Source organism: Paramormyrops kingsleyae, chromosome 13 (genome assembly GCF_048594095.1).
Source record: "Paramormyrops kingsleyae isolate MSU_618 chromosome 13, PKINGS_0.4, whole genome shotgun sequence".
In the NCBI taxonomy this organism is placed as follows: Eukaryota; Metazoa; Chordata; class Actinopteri; order Osteoglossiformes; family Mormyridae; genus Paramormyrops; species Paramormyrops kingsleyae.
Window position 1 is genome coordinate 18680236 of NC_132809.1, and position 24085 is coordinate 18704320.

The 24085-nt window shown below is 49.4% G+C and overlaps 2 protein-coding genes across 9 annotated transcripts; one reads left to right on the plus strand and one right to left on the minus strand.

Moving 5' to 3' along the window:
* The first annotated feature begins 1348 nt into the window (after positions 1-1348).
* polg (polymerase (DNA directed), gamma) lies at positions 1349-14570 on the plus strand. Of its 3 annotated transcripts, none has more exons than XM_023817268.2 (23): positions 1349-1618; positions 1909-2511; positions 2727-2922; positions 3017-3184; positions 3323-3469; positions 3551-3630; positions 3701-3883; positions 3999-4141; positions 5045-5156; positions 5255-5476; positions 6404-6521; positions 7137-7208; positions 7297-7413; positions 7504-7664; positions 7745-7798; positions 8360-8477; positions 8606-8741; positions 9330-9576; positions 9664-9786; positions 9898-10066; positions 11526-11734; positions 11913-12073; positions 12388-14570. In XM_023817268.2, exons 2-23 carry the CDS (start codon positions 1916-1918, stop codon positions 12450-12452), a joined length of 3597 nt encoding a protein of 1198 aa, XP_023673036.1. In that variant the 5' UTR covers positions 1349-1618; positions 1909-1915; the 3' UTR covers positions 12453-14570. The 3 variants fall into 3 exon arrangements, with proteins under 3 accessions (XP_023673036.1, XP_023673038.1, XP_023673037.1); XM_023817269.2 differs by having other exon boundaries at positions 1362-1393; XM_023817270.2 differs by having other exon boundaries at positions 1349-2511; positions 7748-7798.
* fanci (FA complementation group I) lies at positions 12167-22342 on the minus strand. 6 transcript variants are annotated; one of them, XM_023817265.2, is made up of 38 exons: positions 21944-22341; positions 21382-21591; positions 21156-21228; positions 20946-21076; positions 20567-20720; positions 20208-20265; positions 20077-20118; positions 19866-19989; positions 19661-19746; positions 19185-19317; positions 18977-19066; positions 18741-18877; positions 18475-18655; positions 18252-18339; positions 18040-18170; positions 17883-17953; positions 17656-17770; positions 17450-17572; positions 17292-17360; positions 17103-17204; positions 16731-16913; positions 16398-16519; positions 16152-16313; positions 15852-16031; positions 15467-15633; positions 15007-15089; positions 14800-14916; positions 14598-14649; positions 14356-14483; positions 14219-14284; positions 14044-14140; positions 13763-13947; positions 13568-13624; positions 13429-13488; positions 13268-13339; positions 12966-13061; positions 12755-12847; positions 12167-12603 (listed from the first exon to the last, which is right to left on the minus strand). In XM_023817265.2, exons 2-38 carry the CDS (start codon positions 21472-21474, stop codon positions 12544-12546), a joined length of 3981 nt encoding a protein of 1326 aa, XP_023673033.1. In that variant the 5' UTR covers positions 21475-21591; positions 21944-22341; the 3' UTR covers positions 12167-12543. The 6 variants fall into 6 exon arrangements, with proteins under 6 accessions (XP_023673033.1, XP_023673034.1, XP_023673035.1 ...); XM_023817266.2 differs by having other exon boundaries at positions 18977-19063; positions 21944-22340; XM_023817267.2 differs by having other exon boundaries at positions 13763-13944; positions 21944-22340.
* Between the last annotated feature and the right edge of the window lie 1743 nt (positions 22343-24085).

A 24085-nucleotide genomic window follows, 5' to 3' on the forward strand; every position in this document is an offset into this window, starting at 1 on the left:
ATTAAGCGTATGCATAAACAGCCCGAACCCTCAATTAGGCATCCGTTACAGAGAAAAAGGCGAATAGACCAAGCTTGAAGAGGTTTATTCAAAGAATCTTTGTTCAAATTTTTTTTAGCATATTCCCTTGTTCAGGTGAACACTTCCTTCTTTTCTACATTTGAATTTTACGGAGAAACTAATTGCGATTTTCTGTGGGAAATAATGCTAGCCTAAATACAACTCAATGTCGCACTCACCTGGCACGAGTTGGTAAACGCATTGTGAAAGTAGCGAAAGCATTTGTTTCTTACATGAAGTCATAAGTAGCTTATGTAGTCTGTTGAAGTTGTGTGTCTTGATCGATCTCAGCTTCAGAAGAAAACACATGTGACAGGGGGAGAATATGCATACTCAATATGCAGGACTGGGATTCGAACCACAAACCTTTAAGGCCGTAATTGGTGTCTCTAAATGTGTGCGCCCTGACACTGGCATCCTGTCCTATCTCTGTGCTCGGTACTGTTTGGGATAGACATCAGACTCACTTACATGATGCTTCTGCGTGTTTCAACATCAACATTCAGCCATGCGGCGAAATACACCCGTAGGCCACTTAAGGAGTCGCATTAGCCTCGCAAAAATTCACATAAATGCTTATAGCCTATGCATTTATATTAAGCGCTTATAATAATAATAATAATAATAATAATAATAATAATAATAATAATCGGATGGATGGATTATTGTTGTTGTTTATCTACTTTATTTAGCAAATAATTTCCCGGGGTAATTTGTATTAAGTTTTTCACTCAATTGTGTCTGCTGCGCCAGTGAACCATGAGGTCTAAGAGCCCTAACTGACAGAACATTTTTACAGTGAGATGTCAAGAGCCATATAAGCGGTAGCAAGTGGCTTACCTGTATTCCTAACCCCCGATTGGGTAATACTTTATTTGAGCTCATAATTTGTTCTTGAGTAGTAACTGAATAACTAAGTTATTTATATCCCTTAAGTAAAGTGTTATTATTCTTAATGTAGCCCTAAAACTCCTCATCATATAACACGCCACTTTAAAATTAGACCAAGGCTTTTATTTTTCCTGCGGATATATGCTGAATATTCGGTTGTATTTTGACAGATCCTTTGTGTTTTGTGAATAATCTACAAATTAAATAAATGCTACTCTAAGAATCAAAAGCAAATAGTTTTTGCATGGTAACATTTTAATTAATTTAAATGTCAAATGCGATACATTCCGTGACGTTCAGCTCTTAATACAGGACTGGAGTTATTAAAAGCCGCTAAAGGGAGCGGGAAGTGGCGATTTTCGTAGAACATCCAAGCCAGACGGTGGCGCTGCGATTTATGATTTCTTCCTTTACGCTTCTTCTACCGTGTTTGGCATTTAAGGTAGTGGGTGAATGTATCGTTCGTGTTTTAATACTGAGTTAAATTAATCGTGGTGGAGTTAAGAAGTGTTTTTGTTTTTGGAAAGATTAAATCATATTACACTAACTGTAATGTTTGCTAGCCATCTATAGCTTTGCTATTGCATCTAGGATATTCTGCGTTCATAAACAACATGCAGATTGTTAAGCAGCGTAAAACAATTTAAAAAACCCACCGTGTGTTGACGTGAGTGTGAACTTTAATCACTGCATTGCATTGGTCCGATTCACATAGTGGCCTAATCAGCAACTTGAAATTATATATGTGGAAAAGAACAGCGCGGTCGCCTCATGCAAGTTTGAAACGCAGATTGTTAGTCCACTAACGTAAGGTCCGATATGAACCCCTCAGCCGCATTTCAAACCGTTTTGCATTTATAACTATGATATAAAGAACAATAAGGTAAATACGTGTGTACGTTGCATTCATTAAGATTGCGATCCATGTGTCCATGGACTGTAATTTGCCTTTGACAGAACAGGGATGCAGCTCCCCCTACTGCGGCAGTGCCGATGGCGTCGGCTTTCGCTCTGCGTCGCTCCTGTTTCACGGAGGCGGCCCGTACGCACGTGGGAGCGGTACTGCTCCTCGGAATCGCGTGTTCAAGCAGAACTGCCACCCCAGACCCGGCTAAACCCATTGAACATTCAGATGGTGTCCAGGAATTTACATGAGCAGATTTTTCGTGGGTCAATGCCACAGTATCGGCAGGAGGATGTGGAGCGTAGCGTGAAGCACCTACAGAAGCATCAGCTTTGGGGCAAAGATGCCCCTTTGCTGCCTGATGTGGAGCTGCACCTGCCCTGCATGTATGGCAGCAACATCGACGAGCACTTCCACATCCTGGCCAAGAAACAGAGCTTGCCCTACCTGGAAACAGCCAATCATCTCCTCCATGCCCAGCTGCCCCAGATACCTAAAGAGTGGGCATGGGGAGTGGGCTGGACGCGGTACAATGCAGACGGCCAGTGCTGCAAGGTGGACTTTCCTGAAGAGAAGGCCTTGGTGTTCGATGTGGAGGTGTGCATGGCCGAGGGTCAGTGCCCAACACTGGCTGTCGCTGTTTCTCCTTCTGCCTGGTGAGGGCAAGATTATATCATCTCGTAAAGTTCTCACACATTAAGTACTGCCACTCATAATGAGGCTTATTGCTGGATGAGTTCTGTGACTGAGTGATGTCATATGTATCTGAATGAACACAGTTTGTCATGAGTTTCCAGTGGTTGCTGAAACCAGGTGGTCAGCAAGACCCTTGAAAACTAAGCAAGCATACTGTGGTTGTGTGTTTCCCAAGGTACTCATGGTGCAGCAGAAGATTGATTGAGGAGAGATACACCTGGTCCAGTCAGTTAACTCTGGCGGACCTCATCCCCTTAGAGACCACAGCCAACTCCTCCCGGCCACCAGGAGATGCATGGCAGGAGCGGCTGCTGGTGGGACACAATGTCAGTTTTGACCGTGCTCACATCAAGGAGCAGTACCTTCTGAAGGTACCGAGGAGTCTGCACTCTATTTAATTTATTTTTGCTTCTTTGTGTTGAATTGCCGTTGCTCTTGATGGGATGAGCCGATTTCTCATCGCAGGGATCTAAAATGCGTTTCCTGGACACCATGAGCATGCATATGGCCATCTCTGGGCTAACTGGCTTTCAGCGCTCGCTGTGGATGGCCAGCAGGCATGGCAAGAGGCGTGGCCTTCAGGAGGTCAGAGAGCACGTAAAGAAGACAGGCAGGCGCAAAGACGGCTCTGTGGTGAGTCTGCAGATAAAGCAAAAATGGGACATTAGGTGTCAATGGCTGATGAGCGTATTTCTATGTGGCCGTCTGCTTCATGGAAAGCGAACTGTTTAAAAAAAAAAAAAAATCCTTCTGCTTCTTGTGTTTGTGCAGATTGGTTCGTGGGACTGGGTGGACATCAGCAGCATTAATAACCTGGCAGACGTCCACGCGCTCTATGTCGGAGGGGAGCCTCTGCAGAAGGAAGCTAGGGAGGTCTTTGTAAAAGGCAGCATGGCTGATGTTAGAGGCAGCTTCCAGGTGAGTGGGCATCACGTGTAGATCCACTGACAGACTGCCACTGTCCCGGTCACTCATTGGTGCACCTGTGTCCCACTGCAGGCACTGATGTCATACTGTGCCCTTGATGTGCAGGCGACTCATGAGGTGTTTTGTGAGCAGCTGCCTCTGTTTATGGAAAGGTACGGAGGCCCGCCTCGCTGCTGCCCGCCTCGGGTTGTCCTCTCGCCTCACCTGCCTCCTGCTTTCCAGGTGCCCCCACCCTGTGTCATTCGCCGGCATGCTGGAGATGGGGGTCTGCTATTTGCCCGTCAATCAAAACTGGGACCGGTACTTGGAGGATGCACAGGGTACCTTTGAGGAGCTGCAGCGGGAGATGAAGAAATCTCTGATGAACCTGGCAAACGATGCCTGCCAGCTTCTGCAGCATGAGAGGTCAGATGGCACCTGAATCCTCGTGTGGAGGAAGGGGGAACACGTGCCGGAATCAGACCTCAGGCAAATATGTGTCTCTGTGAAATCTGTCTGTCCGACTGTCTGTCTGTCTTAGATATAAAGAGGATCCCTGGCTGTGGGACCTGGAATGGGATGTTCAGGAATTCAAGCAGAAGAAGACAGCTCTCCGAAAGAAGAAAGGAGTCACAGTGAAGCCGGCGGCAGAACCCACGAGGACGGTGAGAGACTGGGATGAAGGTGAGAGGCTCAGCTCTGTCGTCCTGCTCTTTACGATGGTATCTATCACTGAGCATCTAAAGCAGGGGGAGGCAATCTTATCCGCAAAGGGCCGGTGTGTATGCAGGTTTTTGGGATAACCTGTAGGTCAGCTGTTCAAACTAAGGTGTCAATCAGTCCTCTAATTAGTAATCTAATTGGGCAGTTACAGCGAAAACCCGCATACATGCCGGCCCTTTGTGGCTAAGATTGGCCACCCCTGATCTAAAGCTTTCATGGACACCAAGAAATCTGAAGTTTTGGACAGACTCCACCTTCTCGTCACTGATGTTGATGGGATGATGGTCCTTGTGTGTCGATCTCCTGAAGTCCAGGATCAGCTCCTTACTTTTCTTCTGGTTGAGGGCGAGGTTGTTGTCCTGGCTCCAGCTCTCCTGTTACTTAACCTCCCATCTATAGGCCGACTCACTGTTGACTGAGATCAGGTCTGTGAAGGGTGAATGCAGCAGAGGGCTCAGCACGCAGCCCTGCGATGCTCCAGTGTTTGGTGTTATGACAGTGGAGGAGCACTGGCCCATGCATACAGTCTGTGGTCTGTGGACGAGACGGCGTCCTCAGCAGAACTGTTTGCCCTGTAGGCAAATGTGGTGTTGGTCCAAGAAAGGCAGGATGTGTTTTTATATGTGGGCTATATGGGGATCAGGACTACTGGACAGTAGTCGTTCAGGGATCCGGCTGCTGCCCGTTTTGGAACCAAGATGATGGGACAATGACGGAACGTCGGCATGTTCTAAGGAGGTGTTGAACAGGCTGGTGAGCACTGCTGCCAGCCTGAACAGCAAACACACTGAGCTATGTGTAAGCATTCTACAATTCTAAAACGTTTACTCAGCATTTCACAGTGGGGGTGTTTTGTAATCCCAGACCCTGGACCCCCCATAGAAGAGGAGGAGGCTGGGGTAGCACAGCTGGAGCAGCTGAAGGAGACCGTAAGGCTCCTTCCAAAGAGGAGACAGCATCTGCCCGGGCACCCTGGGTGAGCTGCACCCCTAGACACTATGGCTTGACCTGCTGGCTGGAAGATCATCTCCACGTTGACCTGTGCTGGCTCATTCCCTGGTGTCTCTGCCCTAGGTGGTACCGCAAGCTATGTATGAAGATGTCAGAGGAGGGGTGGTCCCCTGGGCCGAGTTTGATAAGCCTGCAGATGCGGGTGACCCCCAAGCTGATGGGGCTGACATGGGATGGCTTCCCGCTGCACTACACGGAGAGACGCGGCTGGGGTTACCTGGTCCCCGGGCGACTGGACAACCTAGAGCCCCAGGAGGACGCCCAGGGGCCAGTGTGCCCCCACAGGTGCACCAGGGATGGGGAAGAGGAGAGGGGAGGAGATGGGGAGGCTACATGGAAGCTATGGGGAGGCTACAGGGAGGCAAAGGGGAGGAGATGGGGAGGCTACATGGAGGCAATGAGGGCTATGGAGAGGCTACAAGGAGACAGTGGGGGTGCTAAGGAGAAGCTGTGAGGAGGAGATGGGAAGCCTACAGAGGCTATGGGGAGGAGATGGGGAGCCTGTGGGGAGGAGGTGAGGCTACAGGGAGGCGATTAGGAGGAGACAGGAGCCTATGGGGACGAGATGGGGAGGCTACAGGGAAGAGATGGGGAGCCTGTGGGGAGGAGATGAGATAATAGGGAGGTGATTAGGAGGAGATGTGGAGGCTACAGGGAGGAGATGGGGAGGAGACAGGAGCCTATGGGGAGGAGATGGGGATGCTACAGGGAGGAGATGGGGAGGCTACAGGGAGGAGATGGGGAGGAGATGGGGAGGCTACAGGGAGGAGATGGGGAGGAGACAGGAGCCTATGGGGAGGAGATGGGGATGCTACAGGGAGGAGATGGGGAGCCTGTGGGGAGGAGATGAGATAATAGGGAGGCGATTAGGAGGATATGGGGTGAGGTGATTAGGAGGATATGGGGAGAGGTGATTAGGAGGATATGGGGAGGCGATGGGGAGAGTGCAGAGCAGTTTTCAGTGGGTGATTGTTCTGTGGCTCTTTTTGAGCTTGATGTGGTTCAAGTAGAGATATGGCGTGCACTTTATCTACGGGTCAAAGATTTTTTGTAATCTGTTAAACACGTCCGCATTAAGGTCTGCAGTCTTTACCCATGGGTTGTGTTTGGCTTGTCATGGGGCCCAAAAATAAATTCCTCCCACTGAGATCATGTCATTAGCGGTTGTCGTTGCTCACATTTGATGAATTGGGTGTCATGATCACTCTGCAGAGCCATTGAGGCCCTCTATAGGGAATACTGCGAGAGGAATGGCACGGACCAGGCGCTGTGTGTGGACAGCCCTGTCTCTGAGGAAATGATGCTGACGGACAGCACCGTGTGGCAGACTGTAAGAAACACTTCCCATCTTCACGGCTTACACAAACTGTCTTTGGTTTGTCTTCTGCCCTTATTGAGGTGGTCACTTGTCTTGTTTTATATCTATTGTAACCCAGCAGAATTTCCCTTTAAATCAGGGTTATTCAAATCACGGTCCTCGAGGTCCAACCACTGCTGGTTTTCCAGCTTTCCTTTACCTGTCAGTCAGGTGTGAAGCCTCTGACCAATCAGAATAAGGAATTATTAAACTAACTACCTGGGAGAGCTGAAAACAAGGCCTGGATTTGGAATCGAGGTCCAGATTGGAAGAACCCTGCTTTAAATCATTAAGAACTTGAGAGCAGGGAAGCTAAATTGTTGAAATTCTTCTCAAATTTGGGCTCAGGACTGCCTATCAGCACTAGGGTTGGGAACCAGATCTGTCTGTAAACAACTGCTGGAAAAATGAGTTGTCGTGCAGAAATGGATCTCCTAACTGACGTGTCAAAACCGTAGTTTGCTACCATGACATCTGTGGACTGCTTAAGAAATGGGATTTAATGACTTCCAGCTAAGTCTATGTAAGCTTCCGACTTGAGTTGTGCTTTTGAGACCCAGAGGACACAGTTCCCTTTGTATTCTGTAGGTGGAAGAGCTTAGTTTGCTGGAGAAGGAGGATGACCTCAAAACAGGGAGTACCAAGAGCAAAAGGACAGAGGTACAGAGGAGCTTCTTCATTTTGTTGAGGATTTGGGTCGAGGAATCCTCTGCATTTTGATAACCTCTTTGTGTCACTTTGCGAATAGGAAATGAAGGCTCCGAAATCAGCAGGGAATGAGGGCGGTTGTCCCTATCACCAGGGTAATGGGCCGTACGATGATGTCAGCATCCCCGGGTGCTGGTTCTTTAAACTTCCGCATAAGGTGAGTGAAGCTCTGTTAGCTGTTCTGCTGTGTGGCTTTCTCTCCCAGCCTAGAAGCTGCCAGCTAATGAGATCTTCATTTCTGCATCAGGATGGCAACGACAACAATGTCGGGAGCCCGTTTTCCAAAGAATTCTTGTCCAAGATGGAGGATGGTACTCTGCAGGCAGGGCGTGGGGGCACCAACGCTGCCAGGGCTCTGGAGATCAACAAGATGATCTCGTTCTGGAGAAATGCGCAGAAGCGAATCGGGTACGTGCGCAGCCAGCAGCCGCAGGTTAGTGCCAGATTGAGGGATGGGTGGAGCTAAGCTGCCGTCTCCTGTCATACAGCAGCCAGAAGGTGGTGTGGCTTCGGAAGGCAGAGCTGCCCCTCCCTGTCAGAAGGTAAGTGGAGACACCATCAGCAGCCACCATGTGGACTAGGGCTGCGCGATACCACATCCTTATGTTTATGAAATTCGGCTAGCGGAGCGTGCCACTTGTTACTGGTTTAGTTCATCTTGGAAGCGATAAGCACTGAACTGGCAGTGAAGAACGGGACCACTCACCAACTACGTCTTTTGAAAGAGGTGATATTGTAATATCACAAAGACGTGGGTGGTGTGGTGGTGCTGTTTGCAGTTTAAAGTCTGGCACGTTTATTAAACATAAGGATACGCCGAATTTATGCAGATTAGTAACTTTTGGATGCCACAGTACGCCTCTTGTTTATATTTTAGCCGTACTGCTGATCTGCTTACGAAAATGTGGCCATATGAAAACATCCGTATAGTACTGAAAAGCCGGCGTCCAGACAAATGTTTACGCCTGTTATCTAAATCCCGGGAGATTATTGCGCGTGCGCCATGAAATCGCGATGTGATACTGCGCAGCCCTAATACAGACGTATGGAGAGAATCACTGTAACCTTTATCAGATGAAACCTGTCTGCGTTCTCTGCAACAGACATGCCGATTTTGATGGGGAGAGTCAGTACGGTGCAATCCTGCCCCAGGTCATCACTGCAGGAACCGTCACACGGAGGGCGGTGGAGCCCACCTGGCTCACCGCCAGCAATGCCAGGGTAAGCGCTGTGCTCGCTCAGGGGGCTTGGGGCGTCCCGGGGCGTCCCGAGATGTCCCTCAGGCTAGCTCCTGGCGGAGGAGGTGGGTCGGGGAAGCTGGTGTGGTGAGCAGCTGATGTGCTCGGCAGCGTGACCGCGTGGGCAGCGAGCTGAAGGCCATGGTGCAGACGCCCCCTGGATACCACCTGGTCGGGGCCGACGTGGACTCCCAGGAGCTGTGGATCGCTGCCATCCTGGGCGAGGTGCACTTCGCGGGCATACACGGTACCGTCGCTTCGCCATCTTGGACTGCATTTTGCAGTGTCGTGAATAACTTAACAGATTGGTAACTGGGGGCTTTAGTCATTCTGACTAAAATCAGGTGGCGGACTAGAACAGAAATGAAGACCATCTGGTGGTGTCTGAGGACTGAGGTTCGAATCCTGTGCCCAGGAGAGTATATCAGCACCAGTAGGCCCTTGAGCGAGGCCCTTAACCCCAACGACTCAAGCAATGCTGTATGCTGGCTGGCCCTGTTCAATGATCAATCTTTCCTTACTTGAATGTTATCTTGGACGAAAGAATATGATTAATAACTGTTATACAACAATGATAATGATGATATTCACTATAATAATATAATTTCGCTGGTGGTTAAGTCAAAATTGACTTGAATTTCCAGCAGATAAGTCAAGCTTTTGCACTGAATGCAAAAAGACCAAAGCTGGATCTCTTCTGCAGCTGCAACCTCTTAGATTGTCCCTTAATTATTTGGGGTCCAGTTCACTGAGGTTGTCATGTGCTGCGGACGTCCTGTGTTGTGGGCGTGACCTTACGCTCAAAGGACTATGTCATTATCGCTGTGATTGACAGGATGCACAGCCTTTGGCTGGATGACTCTCCAGGGGAAGAAGAGCCAGGGCACTGACCTGCACAGCCGCACCGCCCAGGCCGTGGGCATTAGCCGCGAGCACGCCAAGGTCTTCAACTACGGCCGCATCTACGGTGCTGGGCAGCCCTTCGCCGAGCGGCTGCTCATGCAGTTCAACCATCGGCTGAGCCCGGCCGAGGCAGCGGACAAAGCCCGGCACATGTATGCTGTGACCAAGGGCCTCCGCAGGTACCATCTGCCCCGAGGGACGGGGGGCCCAGGGCAGCTGGCCGGGGGCAGAGTCAGCTGACGCCTGTCTCCCCTTCTGCTGTTCAGGTACTGCCTGTCCGAGGAGGGAGAGTCATTGGTGCAGCAGCTCCAGCTTGAGGTTGAGCGCGACGAGAGCGGCTCCGTGTCCCTGCAGCAGCTCCGCAAGATCCATAGGCTGGCCTCGCAAATGTAAGTACGGCCTGCCTTCTACTCATGCCTCTCAGACACCGAATAACGTCCATGTACTGGGTTCCAGTGTGTCATTACTAAATGGGATCTGTCTCATGTTCGTCCCTGAAGGTCACGGGGACGAAAGTGGGAAGTGGTGGAACAGCGAACCTGGGCGGGGGGCACAGAATCAGAGATGTTCAACAAGCTGGAGAGCATCGCCCACTCTGAGGCGCCGTGCACCCCCGTCCTGGGCTGCCGCATCAGCAGAGCACTGGAGCCCAGGGTCGTCAAAGATGAGGTGGGGGCTTAATCGGCTAGACAGGCCAGTCAGTTCAAAAATGTCAGTGCAGGTTACTTTAAGGGCTGTCACTATCGATTATATAAATAATCGTGTAATATAGCAATTAATCTGATAATTCATCGAATAATCCTTTATAGAATAATATAATATATGCATTTCAGTTGATGTATACTAAAGCCACACATCTGGAAAATTGAGGCATTCCAATTCACTTGGCATATCATGCACATGCAATTGTCACACTGCAAGGACCTCGGCAGTATGCTGGGTTCAAACCATCGATAAGTTGCGCTAAAACGTGTTTGGTCAGTCATAGGAAACAAATCTTCAACAAGCTTTGCAATTTTAATAATGGTTCCACGTCAGCATTATCTACTGTGGAACGTTTAAAAAAAAAAAAAGTAAGTCTAAAGTTTATCGCAACTGCTTTTGCATGCACTCTACGAGAATCATAATCATTCTCATCCTTGCTGTTGGACTCAATCATGGACCATGTGGGACGTTTCTGACAAATTAAACAAAAATGAGTAAAGTGGAGAAAAGCGAATAAGAACTGGTCACGAAAAGACATCCGTCTCTTACTGTCTGGAAATATTTTGTATTCCATAGAGATGATACCGAGCAAGAGGAAGTGAGGTCGGCACTGCATCTACCAACTTATCTGATAGACTCTATTGGTAGATATAAAGTGTATTATGTTAGACGTGGCTAAGCGACGCTGCCAACCTTCGTTTTAGCAGCGATTATTTTGACATACAGGGATTGTAGAAAGTAAATTAGCAAAATACTTTGTGAGAGTGATGACAGACAAGCCAGGCTACTCCTAGAGGCTAAATGGCACGTATATGTGGCTAATCTCGGAATATTGGGTGTCCGTCAAACCTTAGCGTCGTCTTATAAGATGTATTTGCATTGCAGTCTGATGTTTAAGTTCTGCTTTGCACTTCTGACAGACTGCATTTTCATTCACTTTCCACATGAAGTGCTTCCATACAACTGATGCCTTCGCTCTTTATTTGGACTCTCATCTGCTAGGCACCGTCTCCCTTCCGCTATATTGCCGAGGAATCGAGAAGGAAAATTCGAATCCTTGCTTTTTTCCCCCAGTAATCGAATTTAATAATTGCTTTTTTAATCCCCGTGGGGAAATTGTTTTTACGCTTCCCTCAACTTGCTCTTTGTAAGTAAGCTGTCCGTGAAGGGCAGCCACCTGTAGCGGCACCCAGGGAGCTGGGGGTTAAGGGCCTTGCTCAAGAACCCACAACCTTCTGATTATAGGCACACAGGCTTAGCCCACTGAGCCACACGCCGCAAGTAATACATGACGGCTCTACTTTCTTAGGTACCTAATGCTTCCATGATGCTGCTTACTGTGTAAATTCCGGAAACCCTCATGTCCGTGCGCACTGCTGTAAGGAGGTCAGGGTGCTGACAGCTGTGTTTTCATTCATCTTAGTTCATCACCAGTCGGGTGAACTGGGTGGTTCAGAGCTCAGCTGTGGACTATCTCCACCTGATGCTGGTGGCCATGCGGTGGCTGCTGGAGGAATTCGACATCGATGGTCGGTTCTGCATCAGCATCCACGACGAGGTGCGCTACCTGGTGCGCAGTGAGGACCGCTACCGGGCCGCACTGGCACTGCAGATCACAAACCTGCTCACGAGGTCAGTGCCCGTGCCGCGGAGGCACCTGCCCTTTCTGATGCAACACCAATGCCTCGGGTATTTCTAATGCATTTAGTGCAGAGACTGACCTTTCTGGAATATTCTGTTGATTTAGAGGCTCGGCGATGGTAAGAATGTATAACATGGATGACCCTTGCTGTCACCTTCGCTGTTCCAGATCCATGTTTGCCTACAAACTGGGCATACAGGACCTGCCACAGTCGGTGGCCTTTTTCAGCGCTGTGGACATTGACCAGTGTCTGCGCAAGGAGGTCACCATGGAGTGCTGCACCCCGTCCAACCCCACGGGGATGCAGCGGCGATACGGACTGGCCCAAGGTGCGAGTACCGCCCCTCCATGCACACCACTAATTCAGCTACAGTTTGTACTCTGTGGACCATATATTTGGTGATTGAGGTACCATACACAAGTACAGTATTTGCTTTTTATTTACATAAATGTCCTTGGAACTGTTAGCAGGTTATAATAGACCATTACACCTCTTAAAAAAGGGGGAACAGAGAGGATTAGAGTGAAGAACCACTGCAAACGGCACATAACTACTGGCTTTATGAACAAGTAGAAACAAGAGCAGCTTTATTTTCGCAGTGCTGTAGCTGTATAACCACTGAATGCTGTGAACTGTGTGCAGGTGAAGCCCTGGATATCTACCAGATCATAGGGATCACCAGAGGCAGCTTGGAGAAGGGCAGGTAGCAGATTGCGGAGATGTCTGGGGCTCGTGGGCTCTACAGCCTGGCGCTCCATCTTGCATGAGGACCAGCGTGCTGTCAGCAGGCTGACCTGCTCACTTTCTCCTCTTCTTCTGGGGCTCCCCACTCGCCTCAGCATCTTGAGACACTGTCGCCTGAAGAAGCACAGCAGTCAGCTTCAAACTGGTTTGGAAAGTAAACTGAAGGAAGAGCTTACTGCTGTGTTAGCATCGTTGTTAGTTTTGCAACTAGCACCAGGGCTTTTTACCAGGTAGGGCAGGGTTAGGAAATCCAGGTGTGACCTACCTCTTCGCTCTCCTGCAAGGCCGTCTCCAGCACGGCTGCGTTGATGCGGAAATCCCTGGATGTGCTCAGCTTCATGTACTGCATGAGGTTCACCTGGTAAGGGGCGGGTAGGTAACCCAGACCATTAGCTACCATAGACAGCTTCCACAGTTAACCAGTGTTAAGCCCACACAGCCTGGTTTAGTTAAATATCCTGCCAATGGCAGCATACCTTTGATTTCTTTGAGAGCAAGATAAGGAACTTCTCATACTGCTCAATGCTGAAGATGAGGTTGGGGATGGCCTTGGTCTCCCGCAGTACTTTTGCCTGAATATGGAGGGTAAGACGCCACCAGGTTCACCACAGGCCTCAGCCAACAGTCACTGTTAATAAATACTTATTCTGGCTGGGAAACTAGTATTTAAGTTTGGACTTTGGTGTCTTCCTTGAGATTAAACCTGCAGCTGCCAAATGACTGCATCCACTGGACACAGCACATCATCCAGCCTCTAGAGGGCAGCAGAGAGGCTTACTGAGGCTGTGGCGACAGCTTCATCCCTCTTGGCGGTTTTCTTTTCTCTTGCCGAGCTCTCCACCTCCCCGCTCTGCCAGATAAGACACCACAGAGGGTTTACTGCACTGGCGGGGCTGAGTTGTGGCCCCTCGGACACAGCGCTGCGAGACTGAACCGTACCTGGATGTACGTGATGAGGGAGTAACACTGCGGCGTCAAGTGGGAGCCAGACAGCTTCACCTGCTCAGACAGAGTGGGTGTGTGAGGGTGTGTAGGGGGACAGGCGGGCAGAGCATGGGCTGGGGCTGACTGGACTTACCAGCTTCTCAAAGCGCGAGGGCAGAGGTCTTCCCTGACTGGAACACAGCTGGATGTACTGCAGGAGGAAGGGCACATATTCCAAATGCTGCATTGGCTAATGATTTACCATGTCTACATGTAGCTCTGTGTGTGCCCCCGCAGGTGGCTTGGCGGGGGGGGGAGGAGAGCAGACTCTAGGGCTGCTCTGACTCACGTATTTGGTGAAGGTGGTTAGCAGGGAATAGGTGCGCATCAGCTCCTTCAGCAGCGTGTCGGTGTAGGACCCAGGCGGCAACGCGGTCTGGACCAGCTCGTTCAGCGCCGTCAGCAGGGTGCCCAGCTGCAGAGTCACCGCCTTCTCCACGGGGTCCTGCTGGCGACCAGACAGAGCCGCCTCTGCTGACCACAGCAAGGGGCACCAGTCTCAGACAGCCGTAGCCGTGGGGAGAGGCTGGCTATGAGCGGGGCTGCCGGCTGAAGGGAATGATCACATACCGGAGCTCTCCGTGTCTCTACCACAGTCCAGCCTCTTTCTGGCAATCAGCCAGTCCACTTCATCCAGGACCTTCTCAACCTGGGTCAGGACCAGGAGCTGGAACAGGGAGAGTATAATAATGAACATAAATTGTGTGTGCAGTACTTTGGCCCAGTTTTGGGGGTGGTCACTCACGGCCGTAGGAGCTGCAGTCTTCATGTTGACCACAGCAAAGTGAGACTGCTTCTCCACTTCCACGTCCTATTGGACAGAAACCAGAGCTGGTGACGTGATGAGTACAGGGGGCAGCAGAGGGTGTGTGCTGAACGTACCTGGTCCACGTCACCAAGCTGGCTGTGGATGTCCTGGGAGAGCTCCCACAGCACAGTGACCGGGCTCTTACAGACCCAATGCAGACTGAACAGCAAAGAGAGCAGCCCCCGGCAGAATGGTGCATCCTCTGGGGGGGGGGGGGGGCACAGGAAAGACCTTATTGTACAGATGATTTTTGTGCTTCATACTTCAAATAAAATGCACTGAAATGCTACATGTCGTGACGTGCTCAGTTACTCACCGAAACTGCTCTCCTTGCAGATCTTTACAGTCCATGTGAGCATCTGCTCAAACTGCGGGGAGAAATTGCAGGGCCTGTTTACAGGGTCATGCAGCTTCTCACAGTATGAAAAACTGCGTATGTCACAGGCGCATCCAGCAGGAGGACCTGACTGCAGTGTGAGCCCTGCAGTGTCCGCCCAGTCTGAGGGCTGTTGGCGTACCTGTGAGGATGACGGCTGCAGCTGCCGGGACAGCACACTCAAGAGGCTGAGCAGGACCTGAGCCTCCTTGCTGTTAAAGTCGTCCTCCTCACCGCTCAGTAGGGTAGCCAGCGCCCTCTGGAGGAGGGAGAGAGACCGGCTCAGGGGGCAAGCACTGGGAGCCTCAGAGTTATAGTTGGCCTGTGACCCTGCTTAAAATGGCGATACCTGGAACTGGCGGATGTAGAAATCCATCTTCTCTGTAATGTTGATGTTCTCCTCTGCCTGTTGGTCCTCTTCATTTGCAGCCCCTACAAGAAAATTTTTTGACTTTGTTTATCCATTCCTGAAACCTCCATATCTGAGGCTAAGGATCTGTGCCGGCAATCGGAAGGTTGCTGGTTCGAATCCTGTAAATGCCAGGAGTGATCCTATTCACAGGGAAAATTTTGGGAGCTGGTGGCAGGATTGGCACTGCAGCCACTGGAAGAAAGAAAAAACCTCACACAGGTCCATAAGGACTAGTGTGGTGCTGAGGTACCATCTGCCGCATGGCTGCACTCAGGTTCTCATCCCCGAGGTGGTTTCTTGTGTGGTGGGTGTGGCAACACGCTGCATGAGTGCGCGCCCCTTACCTACCTACATCTTTGTTAAAGTGAAACAGTATACAGCTTCTGTGGCTTCTCACCGACTGCAGACAGGAAGTGACCCAGGCGGGTGGGATGGCGCTGCAGTGCTGTGCGGAAGCTCTTTAGCACCCCCTCCAGGCAGAGCAGGGAGATGCTCCTGCCCTTCTCCTTCTTGCCACCCTCCTCTGTCGCAGGTGAAATATGAAGGTACCGCCATAGCAACACGCTGGACAGGGAGAGAGAACAAAGCCTTACCGCCATTATCAGAATCAGCTTTATTTGCCAAGTGTGCTGGGGCACATGAGGAATTTACTTCCGGCTGCTTGAGACTTCCTAGTACACAGATAATAAATTACACTATACAAGAAATAAAATCCAAAGAGTTACACAAAACCACAAATGTAATCCAGCTTCCATTGGGTGTTCTTGAAGCACGTCTCTGACCTGGTGATGTCACAGAGGTGCTGAAAGGCTTTATCTGCGTTCTGTCCATCTGGACCGTCCGTCTGTCCAGTCTCCTCCAGGTGCTGGACCTTCTGCAGGGCAACGCCAACCACATAGCTCAGGAACTCAGGACTGGAGCGGAGCACAGACAAGCCGTCCTCACGACTCAGCGTGGAGTCTCTGGGGAAGACGCACCGTACAGCGTTAAATAGGCGTTGCCAAGTCCCAGTCCTGGTTCCACCACCATTTTCACAGGGAAACAAGTGTTTGTGATTGAGTGTGTGAGGTATGCAGGGGCACCTGAAGAGGGCTTTGAGGAGAGTCCCTACACAGCCCAGCGACAGCAGGCTGCGGCCCGGCTTGCTAGAGGAGGCCTTGCCCTTACTGCACTTCTCCTTGAGCATCTCAGACAGCCGGTGATAGCGGTTAAAGAGCTCCAGCAGCTCCTCCAGGCGACTCCGGCTGTTGGAGGACATCTTGCTACAGTGAGCGTGTCATTCCCACAAACTCGCTGGCAGATAAGAGCCGACTGCCGGGAGTGGGTACCTGTAGTTGGCACAGTGGAAGGTGTACTCCATGAGAACTTCATACACACCCGACACCAGTAAGCCATAGATGCTGTTCTTCACCCCGACACTGGATGACAGGGCGAAGTCTGCCGATTTGTCCTGGAGGTGGAACAGAGGAAAAAAATGCACAAACATCAGTGACATATTATGCAGGAAAGTAAACATACCACATTCACACATGCCTCTGTACAATTGCCATCTGTGGAGTCTGTTTTACACAAATTTTCAAGATAAGTGCTGAGAGGGTTAGGCCACGAGTCCAAAGACCTCGGACGCTGTTTGAACTGGATGTGGACGCAGTGACACAAACCAGCTCAAAGTCCTCCAGCTCACTCTTGATCATTCGCCTTGTCATGCTGTCCAGTATGGCTTGCAGGTCCTCGTGGAGCCCCCCTTCCTCTTCCTCCTCATCATCATCATCATCAGCCCGGCTCTGGTTCTGGAGCTCCTGGTGCCACAACAGGCAGTGGACTGTGCAGCTCAGCAGATGAGCCTGGAAGTAAAACAGAAGAAACATCCAAAAAAAAAAAAAAAGTGTTCAAGAATTGGCACACTTATCCATCCTAGTAACCACTCATCCTGTACTTGGATACAGAGGTGACAGAGCACAAGGCATTATCCAAGGCTAGCATTGCGCTAAGCTGTCCTGCTATTGCACGAGTAGGCAGTGAATGCAGGATACCAATGGCTCCAGAAGAAAGACACCGTCTCCCTGCGCAGTGATGCAGTTCTCCATTTTCACAGGTGGCAGCAGGTCGGGTTCAGGCTCGTAGTAACGTTGTAGCTGCCAAGCATCATGGATACCCGTTAAAATCCCACTACAGCCAGCTGCAGGAATCTGTAAGCAATATCCCTGGATGCTTCTTTTCACCTGGGACAGAAGTGTCTGCATGATGGAGCTGGCCAGCTGGGAGTTGCGGCGGAGGACATCATGGAAACCCTGAAAGCAAGAACAGCTGCAGCGTTACCGGCGACGCGGAACACAGGGAGCTCAGACACTCCTGCCCTCAGGAGGCAGCGAGGCCTCACCTCGTACAGCATGAGTCGCACATCCGCCTGCTGGCTGAGGCATCGTCTCAGACTGCCCAGGATCTCCAGGCAGAAGGCCTCATTGGCCGCGGAGTTGTAGCGCGAGTGAACGTCCACCTGGATCTATGAAGTCACGCGCATAGATAAACACCGGGTCGCACATCATTTCCATCACGACTAAAAGTATCGACTGTTTAGTGGCCAACCTGGCTAGAGGAGACGTTCTGACTGGCCTGGCTGCAGGACAGACTCCCCAGGACCTTGAAGTTCTTCAGCAGCAGCAAAAACCCGGCCACAGCTGACTTCCGAGCCTCCAGCTGACTGCAGAGACAAAACACACACAGAGATCTCGGCTTCCTGGACTTGGGAGCAAACAGGAATTTGACAGAATCGAGGCTGAGAGAAGCGGGGAAAAGAAACTTAAAATACACACCTGGAAAACATGGCCTTTCTAAGCACAAGAATTAGGGCATCTTTCATGTTCATGCTGACTCTCAGCAGGGGCTACGGAGAAACCACACGGCAGATGCTCACATCTGACACAGACCCCAGGCTCTGCTCATGCGGCTTGGTGCAGCTCCTGCCTTTACCTGGACAGCTTTGAGAAGGCCCTGCACCGTGCTCAGAGGCAGGTAGGACAGGTTGTCGAAGGTCTCCATAACTTTGGAGGATGACTCCAACAGAATCATAGGTGCAGACACAACGATATCTGCAAACAACTCTTAAAAAGGAAATATATAAATGTTACATCAGGATAAAAAGCACCAAAACTCTGGTGACTGTGGCAAACTCTGGTCCCCACCTATAAAATGAGTGACTGGAGCAGCCGTCTTCGTCACCAGTCGGTTCAAGACTTGCTCCAGAATCTCACTTCTAATTGGCTCGTGCATCTGAGGGGAAAAAATGAGAATCTGTATCACTAGACTGTTATATAATTTTTAAAAACACTAGTTACTTTAGCTTGTGCAGATCAAGGGATGTCTGCAACAAGAGCCCCCAGGGCCGTAAGCCTTTGGCCGACGTACCTTAAATCCCTCCAGGAGGAGACGGGAGCCCAGGCGGCAGGCCTGCTGGGCGGGACTTTGACCCGCACTCACCGTCGCCTCGGCCGCCTTCCCAAATGGTCCTGCTTTGGGCCCAAATGAGTCCATGAGAATGAAGCCTAACTGCAGAAGTCCCTGAGTGACGTGGTCCCAGCCAAACACACTGTGATGGAAAGAAGAGGAAAAACACGTGGATTTGACAGAAGTTGCTCAGCCCAGCAAGGTCACTTCCTAACAATGACCCCCACCTGTTCCTCACAGTGTCCAAGACAGCCTGCGCCACACCTGGGCAGGGGGCCACAAGCTCCCTAACAAACCCGGAGCCCTCCTGGACCTGCTTGTCTTTGAAGTTCTTCAGAATGGCTGCCTTCAATAAGGCAAACGCCTGTTGAAAATGGGAAAGACAGAACGGTGAGCATATCAACCCCACTTATACTTGTGGAGCTTTTGTGCATGAGGCCAAAATGATGAGAAAGACTGCGACCTGCTCCTCGTAGCGCTGGATCCTGGCTACGGACAGCAGCAGAGCCACGTTAAAGGGACACAGCTCACCCAGCTCCCCCACTCCTGACTGCTAAACAAAAACAAGTGTGTGCTCCGTTATGCTGAGCTACCGTGAACGATTATACAAAAGGGACCAAAACATCGGTCAAGCCACAAGAAATACAGACAGAAGATGGAGAGGGAATGACCTTAATATTCTTGAGAAGCTCCCTGCCCAGCTCATGGTCCAGTCGCACAGCAAACACTGTGTGCAGGATGGTGGTGCCCTGTACATGCCGCAGCTGGTCCTGAGGGATGGACTGGACCTGCACATCCCGACTCCTGCACACGGCCCAGGAGAAGCGGCTCACCACCACGGGATGCAGTGCATTTACATTTCAACTGTGTCACACTGGCCCAGCAACTGGAATGAGCCACTATTTTGCTAGGTCTATGACAGGATTCCCCAGTTCCGGTCCTGGAGGGCCAGAATCTGACCCATTGCAGACTTCCCTGCTCAAACACATCTTATTGAGCTGCATACCAGGTTTAGCAGGTATGTCTGAGCAGGGAAATCTACAAACTGTGGTGCAGACTGGCCCTCCAGGACTGGAACTCGGGAACCCTGGTTTATGAGAAGACTCTCGGGACAGCTGTTAGAGCACTGCTTGCTGGGAAAACTCACTGGCTGTCCCTCTGTTCCTCCTTCTGATGCTGGTCCTGCTCATTAAAGTACCTAACGATACCTTCCAGAACTAGTTTCTTGCATCCCTGGCAAGAGGAAACACAGATTAGGAGTCGTCGTATTAAGCTACCATACCGTTAAATTCCAATAACCATGGCATGTACACATTAAAATGACTGTAACACAAAAAAAATAGTGCCCAGACCTTAGTGGACAACAGCAGAAGCTGATAGACCAACGGAGGAACCTCTTGTAGGTCCAGTTTGGGAAACATCCTGAGCACCTTCTCCACCACAAACTGTAGCTCCTCAGTCGCCAGAGGTACATCCCTGGGGTCAGGGTGGAACACAGGTGAAAAACCAGCGACTGGCTTCCCTGGAATATCCATACTTACTAGCTAGAGAGGGAGAGCATACCTGAACATGGAGGTGAGGTGGATGACACACTGTGGGTCCCATCTGTGAGGAGACACAGTGTAAGAGCCAGACAGTTTCTAACCACAAGTCGCATTTGTCCAAAGGGTCATATTTCATAAAACCAAACCTACCTATTGGAGCATAAACTGTTTATAAGCTGCTTCTTATATTCATTCCCACTTAACTCTCCTTGGGAAAGAAAGAAAAAAAGATTTTTCATGTTGTCATTCAGTATTTTTCGCTGCTACCTAGAATATTTTAATAGAACTTTAAAAAAAAAAAAAAACAATCAATAAGTAGTTTAGTAAGAAATACTTGAAACCCATGGTGTGCGGGATTATTAGACCCTCGGGGTGCGCTAGGCTGCAACTGGCAGAACAGCACACATTAGCCCCCAACCACTCTGGCTCTGCTACATCACCACATCACGGCGTCTCTCAACATAGCTTCTCTCTCCAGTGGCACTGATGCATGAGAGCAGTGCACCTACCCTTGCTGTAGGCTACAGTCTCGGCGGCTGACAGCGTGGTGAGGATCGTGGGGAAGAGTTCCAAGGACTTTCCACTGTTCATGCTGCCAACCTTGATGGCATCCACAATAAGAGAGGCAAGGTGCGCCAGCGACGGGCCAGAGAGGTGTGGAACCTGTGACATGGATGGACAATGTGTAAAAGTTTCGTTCAGAGCGTATGGATTTTGTCTGTTTATGCATTTTCAAATTCACATCCATTCTTTTCCTTTTGGGAATTTAAACTTGGAAATTTCCAGATATAATTGCATTTCCATCAACTGTAACACTGTCTATTTCCATGTAATACTGTGGGGTCAGTGTGGTGCTGGGAAAGACCCAGATCTGACCAGCCAGCTTACCTCCAGCATAAGGAGCCCGATAATGTCAGACACCACTTCTGCAGAAATGTCTCCAGATTCACAGAGCGGGATGCAGTGCTTGTAAACCAGCAGTCTACGCTCCATACCCACCTGGCTGCTTATTGGGGAGCCTGACAATACAAACACTGCTCACTGGTGGTGCAGTTGGGAAGCAGTGATGGTTGAAAACGGGTTCATTCAAACTGTTACCTTTGAAAATGGCTTTGATCACTGGTCCTATGCTCTTTCCTTTCAAGGCGGACTGTGTGATCATTGCGGTCAGCTAAGGGGAGATTCCATAAGCAGTGAGAACTGACTGTCTATGTAAATATACAGTAACTCTGTAGACATTCAGCTGCTTCTGTTATAGACTAACTGGAAGCCAACAAGACACTCAGTAACACATCATTAAGACGAATTTCTGTCACCATCTTACTTTGTCATCTGCCAAAGTTGAAAGATAGTCCTGGAGCTCTTGTGATGCCTCTCCTCTTAAGAGGGAGACTAGCTTCTCAATCGCAGCCTTCATTTCTGATGACTTCTGCGAATCAGTCCGAAAAGGGCAGATAGGGCGAAGGGCCGCGCACAAAGGCCGCACACTGGCTGTTCGGCTGCGGTCGGAAGGACGTGGAGTACTTAAAAAGGTCTGAAACAGTTATGAATTTTTAATGTCAGGACTTTGGGGGCAATGTCTCCAGATGCTTTTTGTTCAAAACGACCGGGACGTCTAGCACTTTGGCTGTCATAGTATACAGTCCCGCTAAAGTATAAACTATCCCACAAAAAACACATATACCACTTAAACGTAAAACGACACCATTCTGTCAGAAACCTTCAGTCATAAAACCCGTCAGGTGGATAGTAGCAGAAATCCGCCAAACGTGACACAAAAACGTGCCAGTGACACCGCTTATTGCTGCCTTTCATTCACGCAGGAATCCCCCGCATTTCATGTCCGTGAGGATTTCATTACCCAGATCCGGCGGGCTGGGTCTTACCTTTATCACCGTGCGAATTTCTGCAGCTTAATCCATACACGTCCACCATCGGCAAGCTAAACAAAATCAAGCCGTCCCGCCAGTACACGCAGCGGTTAGAAAACACACCCCTTCCTGTCGGACACCGCGGAAGAGGCGGTCTCCGAGCGCGGATCCGGAGTCGCTCTCTGAGCGCGGATACGGAGGCGGTCTCCAAGCTCAGATACGGGGAGCTCTTTGATAGTGACTCTCTCTAATCAAACATGATGCAGATCCACATAGATAACTAGCCTTATCAATCAGATATATATTTAAAACTGCAATAAAAAATATTGCTTGCCACAAATGTCTTTATACCACCCAGAACAGTTTATTCATGACCAATCAGGCTTGCAACAGTCAATCACATTGCCTTCTCCTACCAAGATTGAGGTCATTCTTGGTAGCGACAGCCAATCATGTTTCTTTCTCCTACCAAGATATAAAGAGGATGGCCCAGATGCCTCTCCATACAGCTCTGTGACAGCCCAGATGCTTACCAAGATTTGACCAATGGATGTGCCCTATCGTAAAGACCAATCAGAGAGAAGTTAAGATACCTCATGGAATACCAGCAAATAATTTAAAGATGGTTAAAGGTAATTTTAATATCTATTCTGTGAGCTACAACTACCTGGAAAAAAATGGCATTTTAATTTTGCTAAATGGCTAAATCAGGGGTGGCCAATCTTATCAGCAAAGGGCCGGTATGCAGGTTTTTGGGATAACCTGTTGGTCAGCTGTTCAAACCCAGGTGTGAGGACTCTTCAGGCAATCAGTCCTCTAATTAGTAATCTAATTAAGGAGTTGCAGCGAAAACCCGCATACACACCGGCCCTTTGTGGATATGATTGGCCACCCCTGGACTAAATGATCGATCTATGAATAGAGAGGTTTTATAATAACGTTTTGTCTTAGAGCTCTTCCCCAGTAAAACGTATCTTAATAACGCAACATGAGATATCATATTTGTTGTATTTGCAGTATAGGTGTGTTTCGTTATACAGTAGACATGTTAAACATTCAGACTCAAATTGCTAAATAATTTGAAGGTAATAACAGGTGAATAATCAAACAAGTGTTACGAGTAAAGCCAAAGATTTTTGTCCAAGATGAACCAGGTAATTTATATGCTTATTCACCAAGCTAGACTGATAACATATTGACAATGGTTTTACAAAATTTTGTCATTATTACATAAACTCTTTTTCATAAACTCTTCTGCTTTTACTTCATATAAGTATGAACATTTAAGGAACTGAAATTGATCAGTATGGATCAGTATGTTCATTGTATGATGAAATCCAGAAGAAATTTAAAAATTTGTTTTTCCAACCTTACAAGTCCAAAATTCCATTCAAGAAGACGTTCACAGCCTTGCTGTGACATGCGAGGAGTCAGACCACGTTTTTTCTCTCTGGTAGGTGCTTGATGACGCCAACCAGGAACTCACAGTGTACTCCATGTTCCATGAGGTCAGTATCAACAAGGGGTGCTTTAGGGCCACATAGAACATTGCAGCACCAGGGATGGAATCAACCAATAGGAACACTGTTGTGAGTAGGTGAGCTAATTGTCCCCCATTGTTCTGATTCTTATGCCTTTAGTTGATCTATAATGTTTCTGTTCTTTGTCAGATGCCTTGCTGGAGCACACCGCCCTGCACAGTGGCCAGACTGTAACGTGATTGTGGAAGAGCTGTTTGTGAAGCTATGTCTAGAGTTTCCAAACCCAAAGCACGTTAATGCTACCAGACTGTCCAAGTGGACCCTCATCAAGCACATCAGGGATTAAGCAATGCACATGTAATGCAGGAGACCATCATCGAACTGCCAGAAGTCAAGCTTTTTGCATCACAAATAGCTGCAAATAATATTGAATTGTTGGTGTGAGCTGCCTTAAATATTTTCATGTGTATGTACTGCAGACATACTTGGGCACAGGAGCATGTTATTCTTCACCATGGAGTGTGATGTTCCCCATCAGGGTATACATCCTCCAGAGTTACCAGTGTCCGTCCTGTAGGGCAGCACTCAACATCTCAGAAAAACAGTCCCACCCCTGCCCCCACAGACGAGCCTCATGTCTTTGTCTTTCCTCCAAACACTGATGGCCTTGCAAAGA